This window comes from Macaca mulatta, chromosome 1 (genome assembly GCF_049350105.2).
Source record: "Macaca mulatta isolate MMU2019108-1 chromosome 1, T2T-MMU8v2.0, whole genome shotgun sequence".
NCBI classification, from domain to species: Eukaryota; Metazoa; Chordata; class Mammalia; order Primates; family Cercopithecidae; genus Macaca; species Macaca mulatta.
Window position 1 is genome coordinate 201,494,852 of NC_133406.1, and position 18,078 is coordinate 201,512,929.

The window sequence follows — 18,078 nt, forward strand, 5'->3', positions numbered from 1 at the left end:
TAGCTTGAGCCTTGTCTTGCCAACTCTGTGTAATATACATTCACTAAACACAAGTAGTCTTTCTGCTAATTACCAGCACTCCTGAAGAAATAATTCATTGGAGAAAATGAATATAAAATTGATTTGAACTAAATACTGAATATAAAACTATTTCTTAAAAATTAATATTGCTTCATAAATAACTGCACAAATATTACATTACATGTTTCTTTGAATTAAAATCAATTTTAATTATCATTCAAAAGAAAACTACGAAGGAGGAAAATTTTGACTTAGGTGTATTTCTTTTTTTTTTTTTTTTTTTTTTAGTTCTTTTTTTGCATAAGAGAGTAACAAAGAATTTGATAAACTAATCCCCTTCAACCTTTTTTTCATGCTCAACACCTCATCCTTGGCTCCAACTATTACATTAAAACAGGAAAAATGCAAGGAAAGTATAAGGAGCTCAAAGTGGCTCAGAGGAGAAGACTAGGCCTTTACTTCAATAACATACCCAAAGAAATCTTATTAGCAACTTCTTTAAAAGAAAAGGAAAAAAGGAAAGAGACAGAACCACATCGATTAAACTCTATTTGAATGTAAGCCAAACTTTATTACAACAACGGCCCACTGCCCTGGAGCTTTCAAGGATATAAACAGCAGCAGCTGATATGGTTTAGGCTCTTTCCCAGAAGTAATCATCCCCACTGAGGCAACACCCACCATGGAGTCCTGGAGCAGGTCTTCAAGGCGGGATAAGCTGGTGTTGTGGTCACAGGAATATTTTCGTTTAATGGAATCTTGGAGGTTCCTCAAGAATGACTCCAGCTCTCGTGCATCACTGAAGAACTATGGGAATACAAAGGAAGGATGCCTTCTGCTCAAAACATCAGAACACCCGGAATGTTAACTGAGAAAGAACAATTTTACTACGCAGAGCTTAGCAAAGCTGATTACACCCTACTGGATTAGTGAGAGTTCATTACAAGGACCACTGAAACATAAACCGAAGGGCTTAAAAAGCCATGCAGCAAAATATTAGTGTTGACTACCCCAAACCCTACCCTATAGAAAAGTTAGTTGTTTCACCCCCTCAGAAATCACTGCTCTTTCCTCTTGACTTCTGGCTAGGTACAGCATTTGGCTGTGGGGTGTATTTCATGAAAAACCTAAGGTTGAGTGATCAAATGTTTCAATTCATGTTATGAAATAATCAGGGAGACTATTTAATTTAGGGCAAAAGGCCGGGCATGGTGGCTCATGCCTGTAATCCCAGCTATTTGGGAGGCTGAGGTGGGCGGATCATGAGGTCAGGAGATCAAGGTCTTCTTGGCTAACATGGTGAAACCCCGTCTCTACTAAAAAAAAAAAAAAAAAAAAATTAGCTGGGCGTGGTGGCGGGCGCCTGTAGTCACAGCTACTCAGGAGGCTAAGGCAGGAGAATGGCGTGAACCCGGGAGGCAGAGTTTGCAGTGAGCCGAGATTGCGCCACTGCACTCCAGCCTGGGCGACAGAGTGAGGCTCCGTCTCAAAAAAAAAAAAAAAAATTAGGGCAAAAACAGAGATAATGGCTTATTTCCTCCTCCCACCTCACCTGAAAATAAGCAGTACTTTTTTTTTTTTTTAAGACACTTGCTCTGTCACCCAGGCTGGAGTGCAGTGGTGTGATCTTGGCTCACGGCAACCTCTGCCTCCCAGGTTCAAGTACTTCTCCTGCTTCAGCTTCCCAAGTAGCTGGGACTACAGATGTGTACTACCACACCCAGCTAATTTTTGTATTTTTAATAGAGAAGGGGTTTCACCATGTTGGCCAGGCTGGTCTTGAACTCCTGACCTTAAGTGATCTGCCCGCCTTGGCCTCCCAAAGTGCTAGGATTACAGGCATGAGTCACTGCGCCCAGCCAGCAGTACATTCTTTCATGTTCTGACAGATGGAAAAAAGAAAAAAAAGATCATGATATTTTACAGCTCCTCCCATCAAGAGGTGGAGTCTATTTCTCCTCAACTTGAAGTTAGGCATAGCCACACGTCTGGCTTTAACCAAAGGCACATTAATAAATGTGACAGAAGCAGGAAAAAAGGGCTTGTGCTCTAGGACTTGCTCTCTCTTTCTGCTTGTGAAACACAGCCACGTTGTGAAGAAAGCTGCTGGATGCTAGAGACACACGGCTTGGTGCTCCAGCACCTAGCCAACTCTTGGACATGAGCAATGCCATTTGGGACCAACCAGCCCCCAGCCTGTCTGCAGCCATGAGTAAGACAGGCAAGATAAGATGAACCACTTCGCAAAGCCCTGCCCAAAGTGCTCAGCTACTGAATCACGAGCTACCTAAATGACTATTGTTTTAAGCAACTAAATTTTAAGGTGGTGGTTTATACAGCAAACGCACACTAATACAGATGTGTTTGTAACCTCACCTTCAACATACATATGTACACACACACACAAACACAGAAATCCATCATACCTGAAAATAAGCAGTATTCTCTTTCACATGCTGCTCAACACACAGGCACAGCTGCTTCATCCACTGCAACTGGGACTGGACAGCAGCACTATACGCCTGCAATAAACAAGCACACAGACAGAAGGGCATGAGTTTAACAGACTCAATATATATATGTGCAATACTATTTTCCAAGTACAACTCTGCTAATGATAGAGAAGCCAACAGAAAAGATGTGGAGATACTTGACTGGCATCTGCTCAATGCTTCCCATGTGTAAGAAGTGTTCCTTTAATCCAAAATGGTTTTGTTAGAGGGGGTTACATAGAAAAGGCCTCTTCCACACTCAGTTGTAAGTAAATGATCCAGGCAGCAAAACCCAGGCATAAATTCCTCCAGAATTCTTCCACTGTTTCTCTTCTTTTGGCAAAGGCACCACATCAACAAGAGTCAAGTCAGGATCTGTCTGGACAGTTACTTGAAGAAATACAGTCCAAGTCCGCTTTTCCTCTGAAAGCTGGGAGCCAATGTACCTTCTATCGTTTCTCTCAGTAGTCTCCTTAGACTAACAGAAATGTTTGCAGGCTTTTGAGGGATACAGGAACAGTCAGGAATGAAAACAGAGAAGACCCAAGACAAATGATCCCTGACACTTCCTCCAAGTCTTTCAGTTGAACAAAGTCTCTAATTTGAACACTTTTATAACAACAACCTCTCAGCATTTGACCTCCACATATTCTCGAGTCACACACCTCCACTGTCTGCTTGGCTGGGTGGTTCTCAAGTGAAAGTAGTTCTGCTGTATCTTGTAGAGAACGAAACACATCCTGTTTCTCCTCCAGTTCCATTGTCAACTCCTGAAAATTGAATTCAATTTTACAGAATAAGTGCTCTTGGCAGTGGGTAGTGGCTAGCATAAATAAAAGCTGTGTTCCCTCCCTTATTTATTTATTTATTTATTTATTTATTTTTTGAGACAGAGTCTTGCTCTGTCTCCCAGGCTGGAGTGCAGTGGCGCAATCTTGGCTCACTGCAAGCTCCGCCTCCCGGGTTCACGCCATTCTCCTGCCTCAGCCTCCCAAGTAGCTGGGACTATAGTTGCCCACCACCACGCCTGGCTGATTTTTTGTATTTTTAGTAGAGACAGGGTTTCACCATGTTAGCCAGGATGGTTTCGATCTCCTGACCTCGTGATCTGCCCGCCTCGGCCTCCCAAAGTGCTGGGATTACAGTTGTGAGCCACCACGCCCGGCCTTCCCTCCCCTATTTTAAAGGAACCTACAATATAGAATTGGTGGCAAAATGAGATGTATAAACAGTGCATGCCAGAGGATTGCAGAGAAGGGCACAAACACTAGAATTACTGGAAAATATTCACAAAGGACATGGGACCTGACCCATATGTGAGTAAAATGCGGGAACACAGAATGAGCATTGGACCACAGAAAAGAGATAACTTGTCTGGAGTGGACAGTTCCTGCACATCAGCACCCACACCAGTACATGACACACCAGGACATGGGTATCAGTGACTGGCTGGCTTTGCTTAGAGTATTCAGCCTACAATGCTCTCTACTGACTAAATTCTATTAACTGCAGGACCCAAGTTAAATGCCAGCTCTTCTGTGAAGCTGGATACTGATCCTTACTATGCTTTCAGAGCACTTTCTTTATATCTCTGTTATAGCCTAATTTCAGTTCTCACATAGCCTGTTTATTGTATTATAGTATGCATTCTTCCTTCTAAAGTATCTAAAGTGCATGTTAAAAACAAAAACAAGAAACTCCCTATTTGCATAGTTTACAAAATCTTTAAAAATCTTCTGAGTGTGAAAATACTAAAAGTAGCAAAAAATAATCCTAACTTGTCTACATCTTTCAGTGAAAAGAATAAAAAGCAGTGTCCTATTGTCCAATGTTAAATTTCCCTTCCCATTTTACAAACAAAGAGATTGAAACAAAAAAGTTAATAAATGAATAAAGGAGAATTCAGAAATTTGTGGAAAGTCCAGAGTATATCCCAGTTAAATAATACTATACTAAATGCTTTGTCTAGGTTAGCTTATTAAATCTTAATCTTTTATACAACCCTTTGGGAATACGTGCTATTAGGGAAGGGGATAGCTTCGAAGTGGTGCTATTATCTCATTTTATGGAGGTCCAGAGAGATCAAATGACTTCCCAAGGTTATAGAGCTAGTTAGTGGAAGAATAAGAATTTGAACTTAGGTACTCCAAAGCCTATAATCTTAACCACAAAGCTGTATTGCTTCTGAAATGACTCAATTTACAGATTGCTGCTGTATTCACCCAAGACACTGCCATTCTAAATGCATTCTAGATAAATTAATTCTAAGGTTCTACTGTCCCTCTCTCCATTTACACTTCTCACATGCATGGATGCACTGAGTAGGGCCCCTATTTCTATCTAGCAGAATGCAACTCCAGCCACCCAAGCTTTCAGCAGACTAGCCCCTGTCTCCTTCTGCTGCTGTTAAATAAATATTACAGGCCTGCTGCTGTGCTAGACTCACAGAGAAGTAATTTCTCTTGGCTGAGATATTGGAATTGTTGTCACTCCAGTCATATGCTAGTTCCTCCTCCTCCTTCTCATTCAACCAGATCAACTCAGCTGTAGCTCTGGAAACAAATTTATGTAGGCTCTGAAGGTGCCTCATCCGGAAGCTAGAAGTTTCCTAGACAAAGCAAGGATTATAAGGTTAGACTGCTAGCCTTTGTGTAGAAGATAGCACATTTGCATCAAAGTAGAGAATAACTCAGGAAATGAATTTGCTTTTAATCTCTGGATTTTTCCCCATGGATTCAAGTTTTGTACAAGTTTGATATAAGACTCCCAGAACTCTTGTCAATCCTAAGTAGAAGACAGAATTCATAAGGCCTTTGTGGTGCTCCCTGGATAAAGAATGGTCCTGGGCTGTCCTACTCTGGACACTCTTGATAAACAGGGATGAAAAACAATAGATCAGAGGGAAAGTCCCCTCTCTACAATCTCAAACTTTTAGTTTTGGTCTCTCAAAGTGCATATAGCCACAGGTTTGCTGAAGCACAATACCTAGGATAGGTTATATTTATTTAAAACTTTTAAGAACAGTAGCTTCTGACCCGTTAAGAAAACTGAGAAAATGTTATAATACATATGAATAAGTGCATAGTAAATGGCATAACCTAATAAACAGAAAACCAAAACAGGGCCAAACCAGGAGATTTCTGAATTAGGTAAGAGAATTGATTGGGAGACACCAGACTCTGTATAAGCAGAACATAAGAGAATCGGCAGAAACTTACCTTCAATTTACAATACTGTGTCTCCAGCTTTCCAAGAGTTTCAGCATAGCTGGTACGGAAATTCTGGGACATCTTTCCCTGATTAGAAAAGAACGAAATAAAAATACATTAGAGAAAGAGTAAGTAAACTATGTGTTATGGTTGCAACTATGCAAATATTATGTCTAGATAGAGATATGGATTGGTTGCTCTAAGAAAACAGAAGCTTGGACAACAAATTTCTGAGTCATATTTTATAGCTTGGAGCAGCACTAAGTGGGCAACAGTTGAGCAGGGTAATTACAAACAACAGACCTCACTATCCTGTGTTTCCAGCAATTCTGGTAGCTAGCTTCTAAGCAAAACCAATGCCTGATGATTCCCACTCAATTGTTTTTTTGAAGGGAAGAGTTGAAATATAAAATGGGAAGATAGAACAGAGACTGAAGGAGAGAGAAAACTGTGTCAATAGTTTCTCTATACCAGCTCTCAACTGCAGGCAGATGGGGAAGCAAAAAGTGCCTGAATTTATAGAGGCAGAGGGCTTGAGTTTGGATCTGCATCCATTACTTACTAATTCTGACCTCTCAGCTTCTAGTATCACTTTTCTTTTTAGTAAAAAGGGGTTAATAAAAATACTTTTCTCACAAGTTTATTTCAAAGATTAACAGAAACACTTCATGTGAAAAGGGAATTTGTCATAAACCACTCTTCATCATCATTATTCTATTCCAGAGCACCCTCGTACTTCGATACAGCTTTATTGTGTGCACTGTCCTTTCATCCGTTCCATCCACGTACCTCCTGTAATGTGGATTCTGAAGGCTACGCACCTCATACAACCTGGCCTCCTTGACACTTGAGCCCAGCTCTTCTACACTGGTATGGATGTGCTGCTGCGTTTCTAACTGCAACTCCACACTAGGCAGGTCATTGCCCCACTCTGCTCGTTCCAGTTTCATCTGAAAAAGAAAAAACATATACCACATAATTTACTGAATGGCTTGGTAGGAAAATGGTCAGAATCAACGTTTGGACAAGGAAGCAAGGGGTAGAGGACTGAGCAAAAGACATCTAGGCCATCTCCTTCAATCTACAGCCTCTTACAAAAAAATTACGCCATCATCACCGCTAAGGAGCAGGAGAGCAGAGCTCACCAATTATACAATAGAGCAGCTTTTCCTGCTGCATTATTAGTATACATTCCTAGAGCAATCAACCAGAAGGGAAAGGGAACTTCACAGGCTTAAAATGCTTAACTTTACACTTTAGGCATTTCTCTTTATGGAGTCTTTTAATTTCACAATCATAACTGATATAACAAAGAAGTATCTGAAAATATTTAGCTTCATTCATGACGTCAACTACTGGCCAATGGAAGATAATTTCAAAACAGTTTATTTTGGGATATTTTTATTTATTGCTACATAGGGAATATATTATGTGGACATAGGAAGAATTTAATATAAAACAAAAGGGTTAGAAAGATAAGGGCAATATCAAATTTGAACCACTATCATAGAACACATGTAAATAGGGCCCCTTGGAACTGCAGAATACAGTAGTCTTGCTTAAACTTAAGAGTTATGATTGCCGGGCACAGTGGCTCATGCCTGTGATCCCAGCACTTTGGGGGGCTGAGGTGGGTGGATCACCTGAGGTCAGGAGTTCAAGACCAGCGTGGTCAACATGGTGAAACCCCATCTCTACTAAAAATACAAAAATTAGCCAGGCGTGGTGTTGGGCACCTGTAATCCCAGCTACTCGGGAGGCTGAGGCAGGAGAATTGCTTGGCTTGAACCCAGGAGGCAGAGATTGCAATGAGTGGAGATCGTGCCACTGCACTCCAGCCTGGGTGACAGAGTGAGACTCTGTCTCCAAAAAAAAAAAAAAAAAAAGGTTGAGGCCAGCGCAATGGCTCACGCCTGTAATCCCAGCACTTTGGGAGGCCAAGGTGGGCAGATCACCTGAGGGTCAGGAGTTCGAGACCAGCCTGGCTAACACAGTGAAACCCTGTTTCTACTTAAAAAAAAAAAAAAATTAGCTGGGCATGGTGGCACATGCCTGTAATCCCAGCTACTAGGGAGGCTGAGGCAGGAGAATCGCTTGAACCCTGGAGGCAGAGGTTGCAGTGAGCTGAGATCGCACTATTGCACTCCAGCTTAGGCAACAAGAGTGAAATTCCATCTCAAAAAGAAAAAAAGTTATGATCAACAACAAAAAATGAAGAATAAACTCCTCTGTTAATGAGAGAATTAAAAAAAAAAAAACAGATTTACCCTATAAAAAATACAAGACATTCTTCACAGAAATAGAAAAAACAATTCTAAAATTTATATGGAACCACAAAAGACCTAAAATAGTCAAAGCTACCCTGAGCAAAAAGAACAAAACCAGAGGAATCACATTACTTGACTTCAAATTATACTACAGAGCTATAGTAACCAAAACAGCATAGTACTAGCCTAGAAATGGACACATAGACCAACAGAACAGAATACAGAACCCAGAAACAAATCCATACACCTACAATGAACTCATTTTCAACAAAGGTGCCAAGAACATACACTGGGGTAAGGACAGTCTCTTCGATTAATTGTGCTGGGAAAACTGGATATCGGTATGTAGAAGAATGAAACTTGACCCGTCCCTTGTCATATACAAAAATCAAATCAAAATGGATTAACACCTTAAACTATGAAACTACTACAAGAAAATACCGGAAACACTTTCCAAGACACTGGTCTAGGAAAAAATTTCTTGAGTAATACCACACAAACACAGGCAACCAAAGCTAAAATGAACAAATAGGATTACATCAAGTTAAAAAGCTACTGCACAGTGAATCAACAAAGGAAAGGGACAGGCTGGGCATGGTGGTTCACGCCTGCAATCCCAGCACTTTGGGAGGCCAAGGCAGGTGGATCACCTGAGGTCAGGAGTTTGAGACCAGCCTGGCCAACATGGTGAAATCCCATCTCTACTAAAAATACAAAATTAGCTGGGTATAGTGGCGCGTGCCTGTAATCCCAGCTACTTGGGAGGCTGAGGCATAAGAATTGCTTAGAATCCAGAGATTGCAGTGAGTCAAGACTGCGCCATTGCACTCCAGCCTGGGAGACAGAATGAGACTCTGTCTCAAAAAAAAAAAGGCGGGGGGACAACCCACAGAATGGGATAAAATGTTTGCAAACTACTCATCTGACAAGGGATTAATAACTGGAATATATAAGGAGCTCAAACAACTCTACTGGAAAAAAAAATCTAATAATCCAATTAAAAATGAGCAAAAGATTTGAATCGACATATCTCAAAAGAAGACACACAAATGGCAAACAAGCATATGAAAAGGTGCTCAACATCACTGATTATCAGAGAAATGCAAATCAAAACTACACTGTGATATCATCTCACCCCACTTAAAATGGGTTTTATCCAAAAGACAGGCAATATACAAATGCTGGTGAGGATATGGAGAAAGCCTTGTATGCTGTTGGTGGGAATGTAAATTACTACAACCACTATGGAGAACAGTTTGGAGATTCCTCAGATCACTAACAATAGAGCTACCGTATGATCTAGCAATCCCACTACTGGGTGTATACTCAAAAGAAAGGAAATCAGTGTATCAAAGAGATCTGCATTTTCACATGTTTGTTGCACCACTATTCACAATAGCCAGAATTTGGAAGCAACCTAAGTGTCCATCACAGATGAATGGAGAAAGAAAATGTGGTACTTAAACACAATGGAGTACTATTCAATCATAAAAAAGAATGAGAACCTGTCATTTGCAACAATATGGATGGAACTAGAGGTTATTATGTTAAGTGAAATATGCTAGGCACAGAAAGACAAACATTGCATGTTCTCACTTAGTTGTGGGATGTATAAATCAAAACAGGCTGGGAAGAGTAGTACGGGGTCAGAGGGAGGTGGGGATGATTAATGGGTACAAAAAAAAATAGTTAAAGAATGAATACTACCTAGCATCTGATAGAGCAACAGGATGACTACAGTCAAAATAATTTACTTGTACATTTTTTTGTTTCAACTTTTATTTTTGAGATGGGGTACTGCTCTGTTGCCCAGGCTGGAGCGCAGCAGTGCTATCTTGGCTCGCTGCAACCTCTGCCTCCCAGGCTCAAGTGATCCTCCCACTTCAACCTCCCAAGTAGCTGGGACCACAGGTGTGCGCCATCATTCCTGGTTAATTTTCCATAGAGATGGGGTTTCGCCTGTTACCCAGACTGGTCTTGAACTCCTGGACTCACACAATCCGCCCACCTCGGCCTCCCAAAGTGCTAGGATTATAGGTGTGAGCCACCGCATCCAGTCTATACTTTTTTTTTTTGAGATGGAGTCTCGCTCTGTCACCCAGGCTGGAGTGCAGTGGCGCCATCTCGGCTCACTGCAAGCTCCACCTCCCTGGTTCACGCCATTCTTCTGCCTCAGCCTCCTGAGAAGCTGGGACTACAGGCACCTGCCACCACTTCTGGCTACTTTTTTATATTTTTAGTAGAGATAGGGTTTCACCGTGTAGCCAGGACGGTCCTGATCTCCTGACCTCGTGATCCGCCCACCCAGGCCTCCCAAAGTGCTGGGAATACAGGTGTAAGCCACCGCGCCCGGCTCCCAGCCTATACATTTTTAAATAACTAAAAGAGTATAACTGGATTGTTTGTAACACAAAGGATAAATTTCTTGAGATGACAGATACCCCATTTTCCATGATGTGATTATACATTACATGCCTGTATCAAAATATCTCATGTATCATATAAATATATATACCTTCTATGTGCCCACACAAAAAAAATTTAATTAAAAAAAGATAACAGATGTATGACATGGCAATTTTCCCCAAGCTCTCACTTAGAGTACAGTTAGCTGAGGGAAAAGATTCCCAAAGGGAAAACTGTATGCTATTCAGTATGGGACTGTGAGAATTTGTGCCAACCTCACCCATGCAAGATTTAAGGAGAAGGGGGCTTGGGTCTCAGGCAGCATCAATAATTAAGAAAGTCAAGCCAGGTATGGTGGTATATACCTATTGTTCCAGCTACTCAAGAGGCTGAGGCAGGAGGATCACTTCAGCCCCAGTCCAGCCTGGGCAACATAGCAAGACCCCATCACTCAAATGAAAGAATAATAATAATTAAGGGAATCTGCACAGGGAACACAAAGCAATCTCGTCCTCTTAGATAAGCTGCTAAATCTGGTAAACACTAGTGTACTGCATAAGCTTTTGGATATACACCCACCTGCATCTCTTCTACCCAAGACAGTAGTTCATACACAAATCGGAGATTGCCTTCATCTTCAGAGGAGCTGATAGCCACAAGTTCAGCCCGAGTCATAGGCTTTCGGAACCAGGAGGTAGAAGAAGAATAGGGTGCCTTGGTTAAGGGTTCTGCTTTCAGATGAGTAGTGGTTAAAGTAGAGGGTGGAACCAATTCAAGTGAAGTGAAATGGCCCTTCCGGTACAGGTTTGTACACTCTAGGCGCAAGGTGACCAGCTCATCCTGCAGACGCATGACCCTGAAATGGAAGAAGAGAAAAAAGGAAGGGATTTAAATCTATAGTATACTTTTAAAAATAAAATCTTCCTTATCCATTTGACAAAGATATGATAAAAATAAAAATGAGCCACCCTGGCCAACATGGTGAAACCGTGTCTGTACTAAAAATACGAAAATTAGCCAGGTGTAGTGGCACATGCCTGTAGTCCCAGCTACTCAGGAGGCTGAGGTAGGAGAATTGCTTGAACTCAGGAGGCGGAGGTTGCAGTGAGCTGAGATCACACCACTGCATCCCAGCCTGGGTGACAGAGCAAGACCCGGTCTCAAAAAAAATAAAATAAAAAACAAAAAATAAAAATGAGATCATATAAGGAAAAGTGTTTAGAAAAAGTGCTATATGAATACAAGGTGATATTATTAACATCTCCATCTAGTTCAGAATTGTTTTTAAGACAAATGCTAAATTACAGTGTTAAATGGAGGGAAGCTAACAATACTATTTATAGAACTCTCAAATAGTATAATAAAACAAACAATGGATTAGGGGTCAAGAAATGTGGGTCCTAGTCTCGGCTCTGTAAAACTAGCCTTGGGAGGCCGAGACAGGTGGATCACAAGGTCAGGAATTCAAGACCAGCCTGGCCAACATGGTGAAACCCCATCTCTAGTAAAAATACAAAAATTAGCTGGGCATGGTGGTACACGCGTGTACTCCCAGCTACTCTGAGGCTGAAGCAGGAGAATTGCTTGGACCCAGCAGGCAGAAGTCGCAGTGAGCTGAGATTGTGCCACTGCACTCCATCCTGGGCTACAGAGTGAGGTGCCGTCTCAAAAAAAAAGAAAAAAAAAACTAGCCACATGATTTTACACAATTTTCATCTTCTGTGGGTCTCAGTTTTCTCTCCTATAAAAAGAATGTGATGGATCACCAATGTTTCTAAATCAGAAGTTGTGTTGTGTCTCACCCCTGCAGGTCGTTCTAAAATATATGAGAACGGGCCAGATATAGTGGTTCATGCCTGTAATCTCAGCACTTCGGGAGGCTGAGGCAGGAGGATCGCTTGAGCCCAGGAGATTGAGATCAGCATGGGCAAGATGGCAAAACCCCGTCTCTACTAAAAATACAAAAATTAGCTGGGCATGGCAGCCTGCACTTATAGGCCTAGCTACCTGGGAGGCTGAGGTGGAAGGATCGCTTGAGCTCAGGAAGTCGAGGCTGCAGTGAGCCATGATTGTGCCATTGCACTCCAGCCTGGGCAACAAAAGTGAGACCCTGTCTTTAACTAATTAATTAATTAAAAGAAAATATGTGGGATGTTATAAAAGGCCACAACGATTGAAGTAATCCTATAGGTACTTAGTGGGATAGGGGTGCAATAAGGAGAAACTGTCCTCCACTAACTGAACATTGCTGCCCAAGACATCTGTAGTATCTCCATTGAGACACTGACCTCAAATGTCCAAGTTAAAAGATTAAGTGCCTGACTCTTGCTCTACTCTTGATCCATGAGTCTCAGCAGTAAGCAAGTAAGCCCTCCGTTTGAGTCCCTTGTTCCTCACCTAAAAGCCAGCTCTTCTAGCTGGTAGTAATTCTCATCCCGCAGGATCTGGAGATCCACCTGCAGCTGCCTGATGAGACCTTCACACTCCTGAATGTACATAATGACATCTGACTCACATTGTACCGGTTGTCCTGATTCCAGATGAGCAGCATCCTGAGACAGGAAGAGAGAATAACAGTGGGAAAACTTCCATTGCCCCACTCACTAGGACAGAGGGAGCCAAGGAGTCTACTGCAATTCCAAAGAAAAGGGAAGTAATACATCTGGATTCCTCGATTGCTAACTTCAACCATTAGAGCAGAGGGTGAGAAGCAGAAAACATGTGACATAGATGTGGGACAAAAACAGTCAGAGACTTACAGCCTGCAAGGTATTCTTAGCTAGTGTCAGTTTTTCTTCACAGTTCAAAGCACCATTCTGAATTTTGTTTGCAATCTGTAGCAGCAATTCCAGCCTGAAATAAGATAAAACCATAGTCATGTGAAAGGTTCACAGCAGCTCAATAAATAATGTCAGACCACTCTCAGGATCTGGACCCACCTCTCCACAGCCGGCCGAAGTGATTTCTCTCGCTCCAGCATCTCTATGATGAGCTTTCCCCACTCTTCTTCCACATCATTAGGGTGATAACCTTGAGGCAGTTTAATTCGGCCAAATTCAATCCACACCTGAAAGAGCCACTCTTTCAGTCCCAAAACACAGCCATGCCCTCTTGTCCCAGTTTTGATTTACACATCACTTCTTGCTTCCTTACCCAGCCATTCAGCAGTTTTTCCTATTGTCTAACATGGAAAAACAATCAAATATGTATCAGGTTCTTCACCCTTGAGGTAAAGAGCAGAAAAGTCACCTCTAGAATGTAGGGACTACCTACTCTAAGTCCTTCCATTCCTTTTACACTTTCTATAAATCCTCCTTTCCCCTCAGTAACTTTTATTCTGGCAAGGTTACAGTCTCATCTCTACAACTTCAAATTCTCTAGGAATCAAATTCTGAACAGAAGTCTCTCTTCTTTCCACCCTAGGGAAAGATTCAGCTTCCCTCTGAGAAGCAGAAAAATTTATCCACAAAACTCAAGATTTCTGAATAAATATATGCCATTTTTCAATAAGCCCTTTAAAAAACAGAGATGGCTGACACTGCCCCTTTACCACAATATTTTAAGACCAACCTGAGAGTGGTGCTATTATTTGTCACCAGGAGAGTACTTCTATTAATGCAGTTTGGGAAAAGAACACAAGGAATCTATAATCAAGAAGCAACAACAGTACAGACCAGCAAACCCCAAGTCTCAGCAAAGGATAAGCTCTCTTACCTCTAGTAATTTATATAATTCCTCAATTCTTCCTTTTTCTCTCTCCTTGGCCAGAATTTCTGTTTCTTTGAAGTGTATATATTGGTTATAAAGTGCCTATAAAATTAATATTTGGTGAATGAATGGACACAAACTTTAGGACCCAATTTTTCATACCACCTCACCCAGAAGCCAGCATTGATAAGCTTGGAGACTTACTCCCTAGAAAGATTTTACCAAAAAAATTTAAGTCCTTGACTTTACCTTTAGTTCAACAGGGTTTTGGGGAAAAGTTTTATCTGACATCAGTATTGTATGCTGTTTGATCCAGGGAATGAGGGAGTCCACTCGGCTTTGGTATTCTTGCCACCTGGAGTCCACTTCCTGTTGCCAGAAGGTAAACATCACACACCTGATTAGCAATATCCAAAACAACCACAAGAGGAAGTAGCTCAGGCCACTCCAAACTATATAAAATCCCTTTCCTTTAATTGCCTAGATGCTGCTCAGTTTAATGCTCACAGTGCCAGTTTCAAAGCTCCTCAAGGGCTCTCAGGCTGGGATTCAATTTCCTGACACTAAGAAAGGCTACAAACCAAGCTACTAAAAATATTCTGAAAAGAGCTGTGATCTACCTAATCAAGCTGATATATGAATGACTGATAAAATACTTCCTCATCTTGAATTACAGCTAGGGATGAAAGGGACATTCCTTGCTGGCATTTAGCACCAAATAGTCTATGCTAATTGTTACAAAATTAGCAGTATCTAGACTCATTTCCAGGGCCAAGGATAATGTCCATGTATGATAAAGATACTGGATATATAGTTTGATACCATGAGTATACCATCAGTACTTAAGAAAGTGTCTAAGCAATACATTCCACCCAAATGAATCAAAGTCAGAAGGCCTTCTAGGAAAATGTTCTTTTACCGTAGCACTGATCCCTTCTCCACCCTCAGGGACTTTAGGGAAGGCATCATAAATTGAAGACACATAAGTGATTACAGACTTTTCATCTGGAGATGGCACATCCACATCTGAGAGAGAATGGACAAGAAATTTCTTAGTCAGAACAAAGGAACTTGCCAAAAGAAGGAATACTGAATACGCATTCCTTACTCAAGTTCAGTAAACTCTCTCTCACCTTCTGCATCCAGCAGACGAGTGACCCCTAGTCTTTCTGCCACTTCAAAAGCCTGTTCCAGATTCTCTCGGTTACTTTGGATTTGTACCCTCTCCATGTCTACCAGATCGGGTCTGTAAAAGTCCAGCAAGGCACATGAAAGGTCAACATCTACACATCACACATGAGTTCCTCCTAAAAGAAAACCTCCTAAAAGTTCCCAGAGCTGAAAAACACTGAGTTAGAGAAAAAGCAGGAGGTTAAGAAGAGCACAAATTCCATTTTTAAGTATATACCAGGGGCTCAGTGCTCCCTAATGCTAAACTTAAACACACAGTTTAGGTTTGTTGAATGTCATGGGAAAAATATCATCAGTTAGCACTGAAAATTGGGGCATGTTTATGACCACTAAGAACTCAACAATTTTCAATTTTGTCATTCAGAATTCCTATCTTCCTCACCTCACTTCAGCCACCTGCTGTTCCTAAACCACTCCAAAACCACTCCAAGCAAGCCCTCACTCCAGGCCCTTTGCACTTGTATTTCTTCCAACTGGAACACTCTGACCCCAGAAGCCTGCATGACTCACTCCCTCACGGCTCTGCTCTAATATGCTCACCAAAGAGGCCATCTCTGACCACCCTGTCCAAAATATCACAAACCTCTGCCACTTTCTAATCCTGCCATTGCATTTACCACTGCTTGATGGCATACATTTATTACCTATTCTCCCTACTGGAAGGAAAGTTCCATGAGAGAAAAAACTTTCGCTGTTTTCTTCACTGCTCCTTGTGCCCAGTTCCTAGGAAATTAGTTAAATAGATATTCCTTTTTCAAATGAACAAATGAATCAAAGCTTTGATTTTTGCTTGAGGAGGTGGAAATAGCATTATAACTAATTACAAACAAGAGATGAGAAGAAGCCCCGCAGGAGCACAGAAATTCCACTGTTCTTACCGGTATCGGTGAATGAGTGCATTGAACATCTTCCCATCACTCCAGCAGGAGGAAAAGTTGGTGCATTTGATTCCTGTGTAACCAGCTGTCACCTTCTGGGTCCACAGGAGTAGTTTCTCCTTAGCTGACATATCCCCTGATTCTCCACTAATGTAGATGTCAGAGATCTGCCAAAAGATGGGACACAGAATAATTCATTATAAATAAGACACAGTCTTTCAGCCTTCTCTTCTCCATACACTATGGCTCTTAGTAAAACGAAGATCCAAAGCTGGAAGCACTTCAGAGGACTATTCCATCATATATTCACCCTCTTGCTAGTCAAAGAAACACAAATTAAAACCATGAGAGGTAATTTTTCACCTGTCAAATTAGGAAATGTTTGTTTTTAATGATAATATTCACGATTGGAGAGAATATCTAAAATTGGGTACCGTCATAGACTGCCACTAGTGAGAGTATAAATGCCATAACTTCTCTGGATGTCAGTTTTGAATCAAGTCTCAAAACATACATACAACTTGATAGGAAGTCATCAGAAATATAAACAAATAATTTTATACATGAATATTTATCAAAGCATAATAAAGGTGACTTAGCAAAAAGTTATAAAAAGCTTAAATACTAATGAGGGGTTGGGGTTGACTGGTTATAAATCATAGCACAATTATAGCAGAATAGAATTCTTTGTAGCACTTAAAAAGTTATGTTTTAGAAAGTTTCAGGCCAGGTGCAGTGGCTCATGCCTGTAGTCCCAGTTACTCAGGAGGCTGAGGGGGGATGATCACTTGAAGCCAAGAGATGAAGGCTGCAGTGAAGTATGATCATGCCACAATACTGCAGCCTGGGTGACAGAGTGAGACTCCATCTCAAAAAAATAAATAAAAAAGTTTTACAAAGAAAATTTTAATGACATAGGACAATGATTACCAAATTTAAGAAACAGAATATAAACAAAATAATATATAGTAATCTTATTTTGTATAAAAGACACACAAAATATACATTTAAGTACACAGTCATATATATGTACAAATGCATACACATACACCTATGTATGCAATACAGGCACAAATACTGTATGTATGTGAGAAATACAGCAAACTAATAATCATAGTTACCTCTATGGAGTAACATTACAGGTGATTTTCATATTTTCCAAATTTTCTACATCCTGTACATTTTCATAAGAAAAAAGTTATTTTAAGAAATCTCCAAAATACAGAACAAGACCTATTTTAGAGAGATCGTAATGCAGGTGAGGAAAAAGTGCATGTCTCGTGTGTGCAAAGTGGGACTAATACCACCTTTTCAGGGTTGCTGTGATAATCAGTGAGATTACACATTAAAGCAGCTAGCCCAAACTCAGGATTATGCTCAACAAATAAGGGTTCCCTTATCTCTTCTTTATTTGAAGGCTGGTCTTCCTTCAATTCTTACTTGTCTAACTCCCACAGCACTGACAGTCTGTATCATCATCTAATTAAATGTTATTTTGGGCTAGGCGCAGTAATCCTAGCTCTTTGGGAGACTGAGGCAGGCAGATCACCTGAGGTCAGGAGTTCGAGACCAGGCTGGCCGACATGGTGAAACCCCATCTCTACTAAAAATATAAAAATTAACCAGTGGTGGCGCGCAACTGTAGTCCCAACTACTTGGGAGGCTGAGGCACGAGAATCGTTTGAACCTGGGAGGCGGACGTCGTGGTGAGCTGAAATTGCATCACTGCACTCTAGCCTGGGCGACAGGGTGAGACTCTGTCTCGAAAACATAAAATAAATAAATAAATGTTATTTTGCAGTATGGACTATTATTTCATATATTTAATCTTATCTCCCCTAGACTGCATGCAGGTTTCCTGAGGAGGGCTGGCACCACATCTTAACAATACAAAACTGAACAGCAG

General features: G+C 41.1%; 1 protein-coding gene across 8 annotated transcripts in view; it reads right to left on the reverse strand.

Moving 5' to 3' along the window:
- MACF1 (microtubule actin crosslinking factor 1) overlaps positions 1 to 18,078 on the reverse strand; it is a 384,222-nt gene that overhangs the window by 191,360 nt on the left and 174,784 nt on the right. For all 8 annotated transcript variants that reach the window (XM_077962816.1, XM_077962815.1, XM_077962806.1 and 5 more), the window contains 15 exons: positions 16,173 to 16,339; positions 15,237 to 15,349; positions 15,023 to 15,129; positions 14,353 to 14,472; positions 14,110 to 14,205; positions 13,335 to 13,462; positions 13,155 to 13,248; positions 12,793 to 12,947; positions 10,975 to 11,251; positions 6,544 to 6,672; positions 5,732 to 5,809; positions 4,960 to 5,121; positions 3,179 to 3,283; positions 2,448 to 2,543; positions 703 to 828 (listed from right to left, as the gene is read on the reverse strand). In XM_077962816.1, the coding sequence (XP_077818942.1) occupies positions 703 to 828; positions 2,448 to 2,543; positions 3,179 to 3,283; positions 4,960 to 5,121; positions 5,732 to 5,809; positions 6,544 to 6,672; positions 10,975 to 11,251; positions 12,793 to 12,947; positions 13,155 to 13,248; positions 13,335 to 13,462; positions 14,110 to 14,205; positions 14,353 to 14,472; positions 15,023 to 15,129; positions 15,237 to 15,349; positions 16,173 to 16,339 (1,953 nt within the window). The remainder of the gene's footprint in view (positions 1 to 702; positions 829 to 2,447; positions 2,544 to 3,178; positions 3,284 to 4,959; positions 5,122 to 5,731; positions 5,810 to 6,543; positions 6,673 to 10,974; positions 11,252 to 12,792; positions 12,948 to 13,154; positions 13,249 to 13,334; positions 13,463 to 14,109; positions 14,206 to 14,352; positions 14,473 to 15,022; positions 15,130 to 15,236; positions 15,350 to 16,172; positions 16,340 to 18,078) is intronic.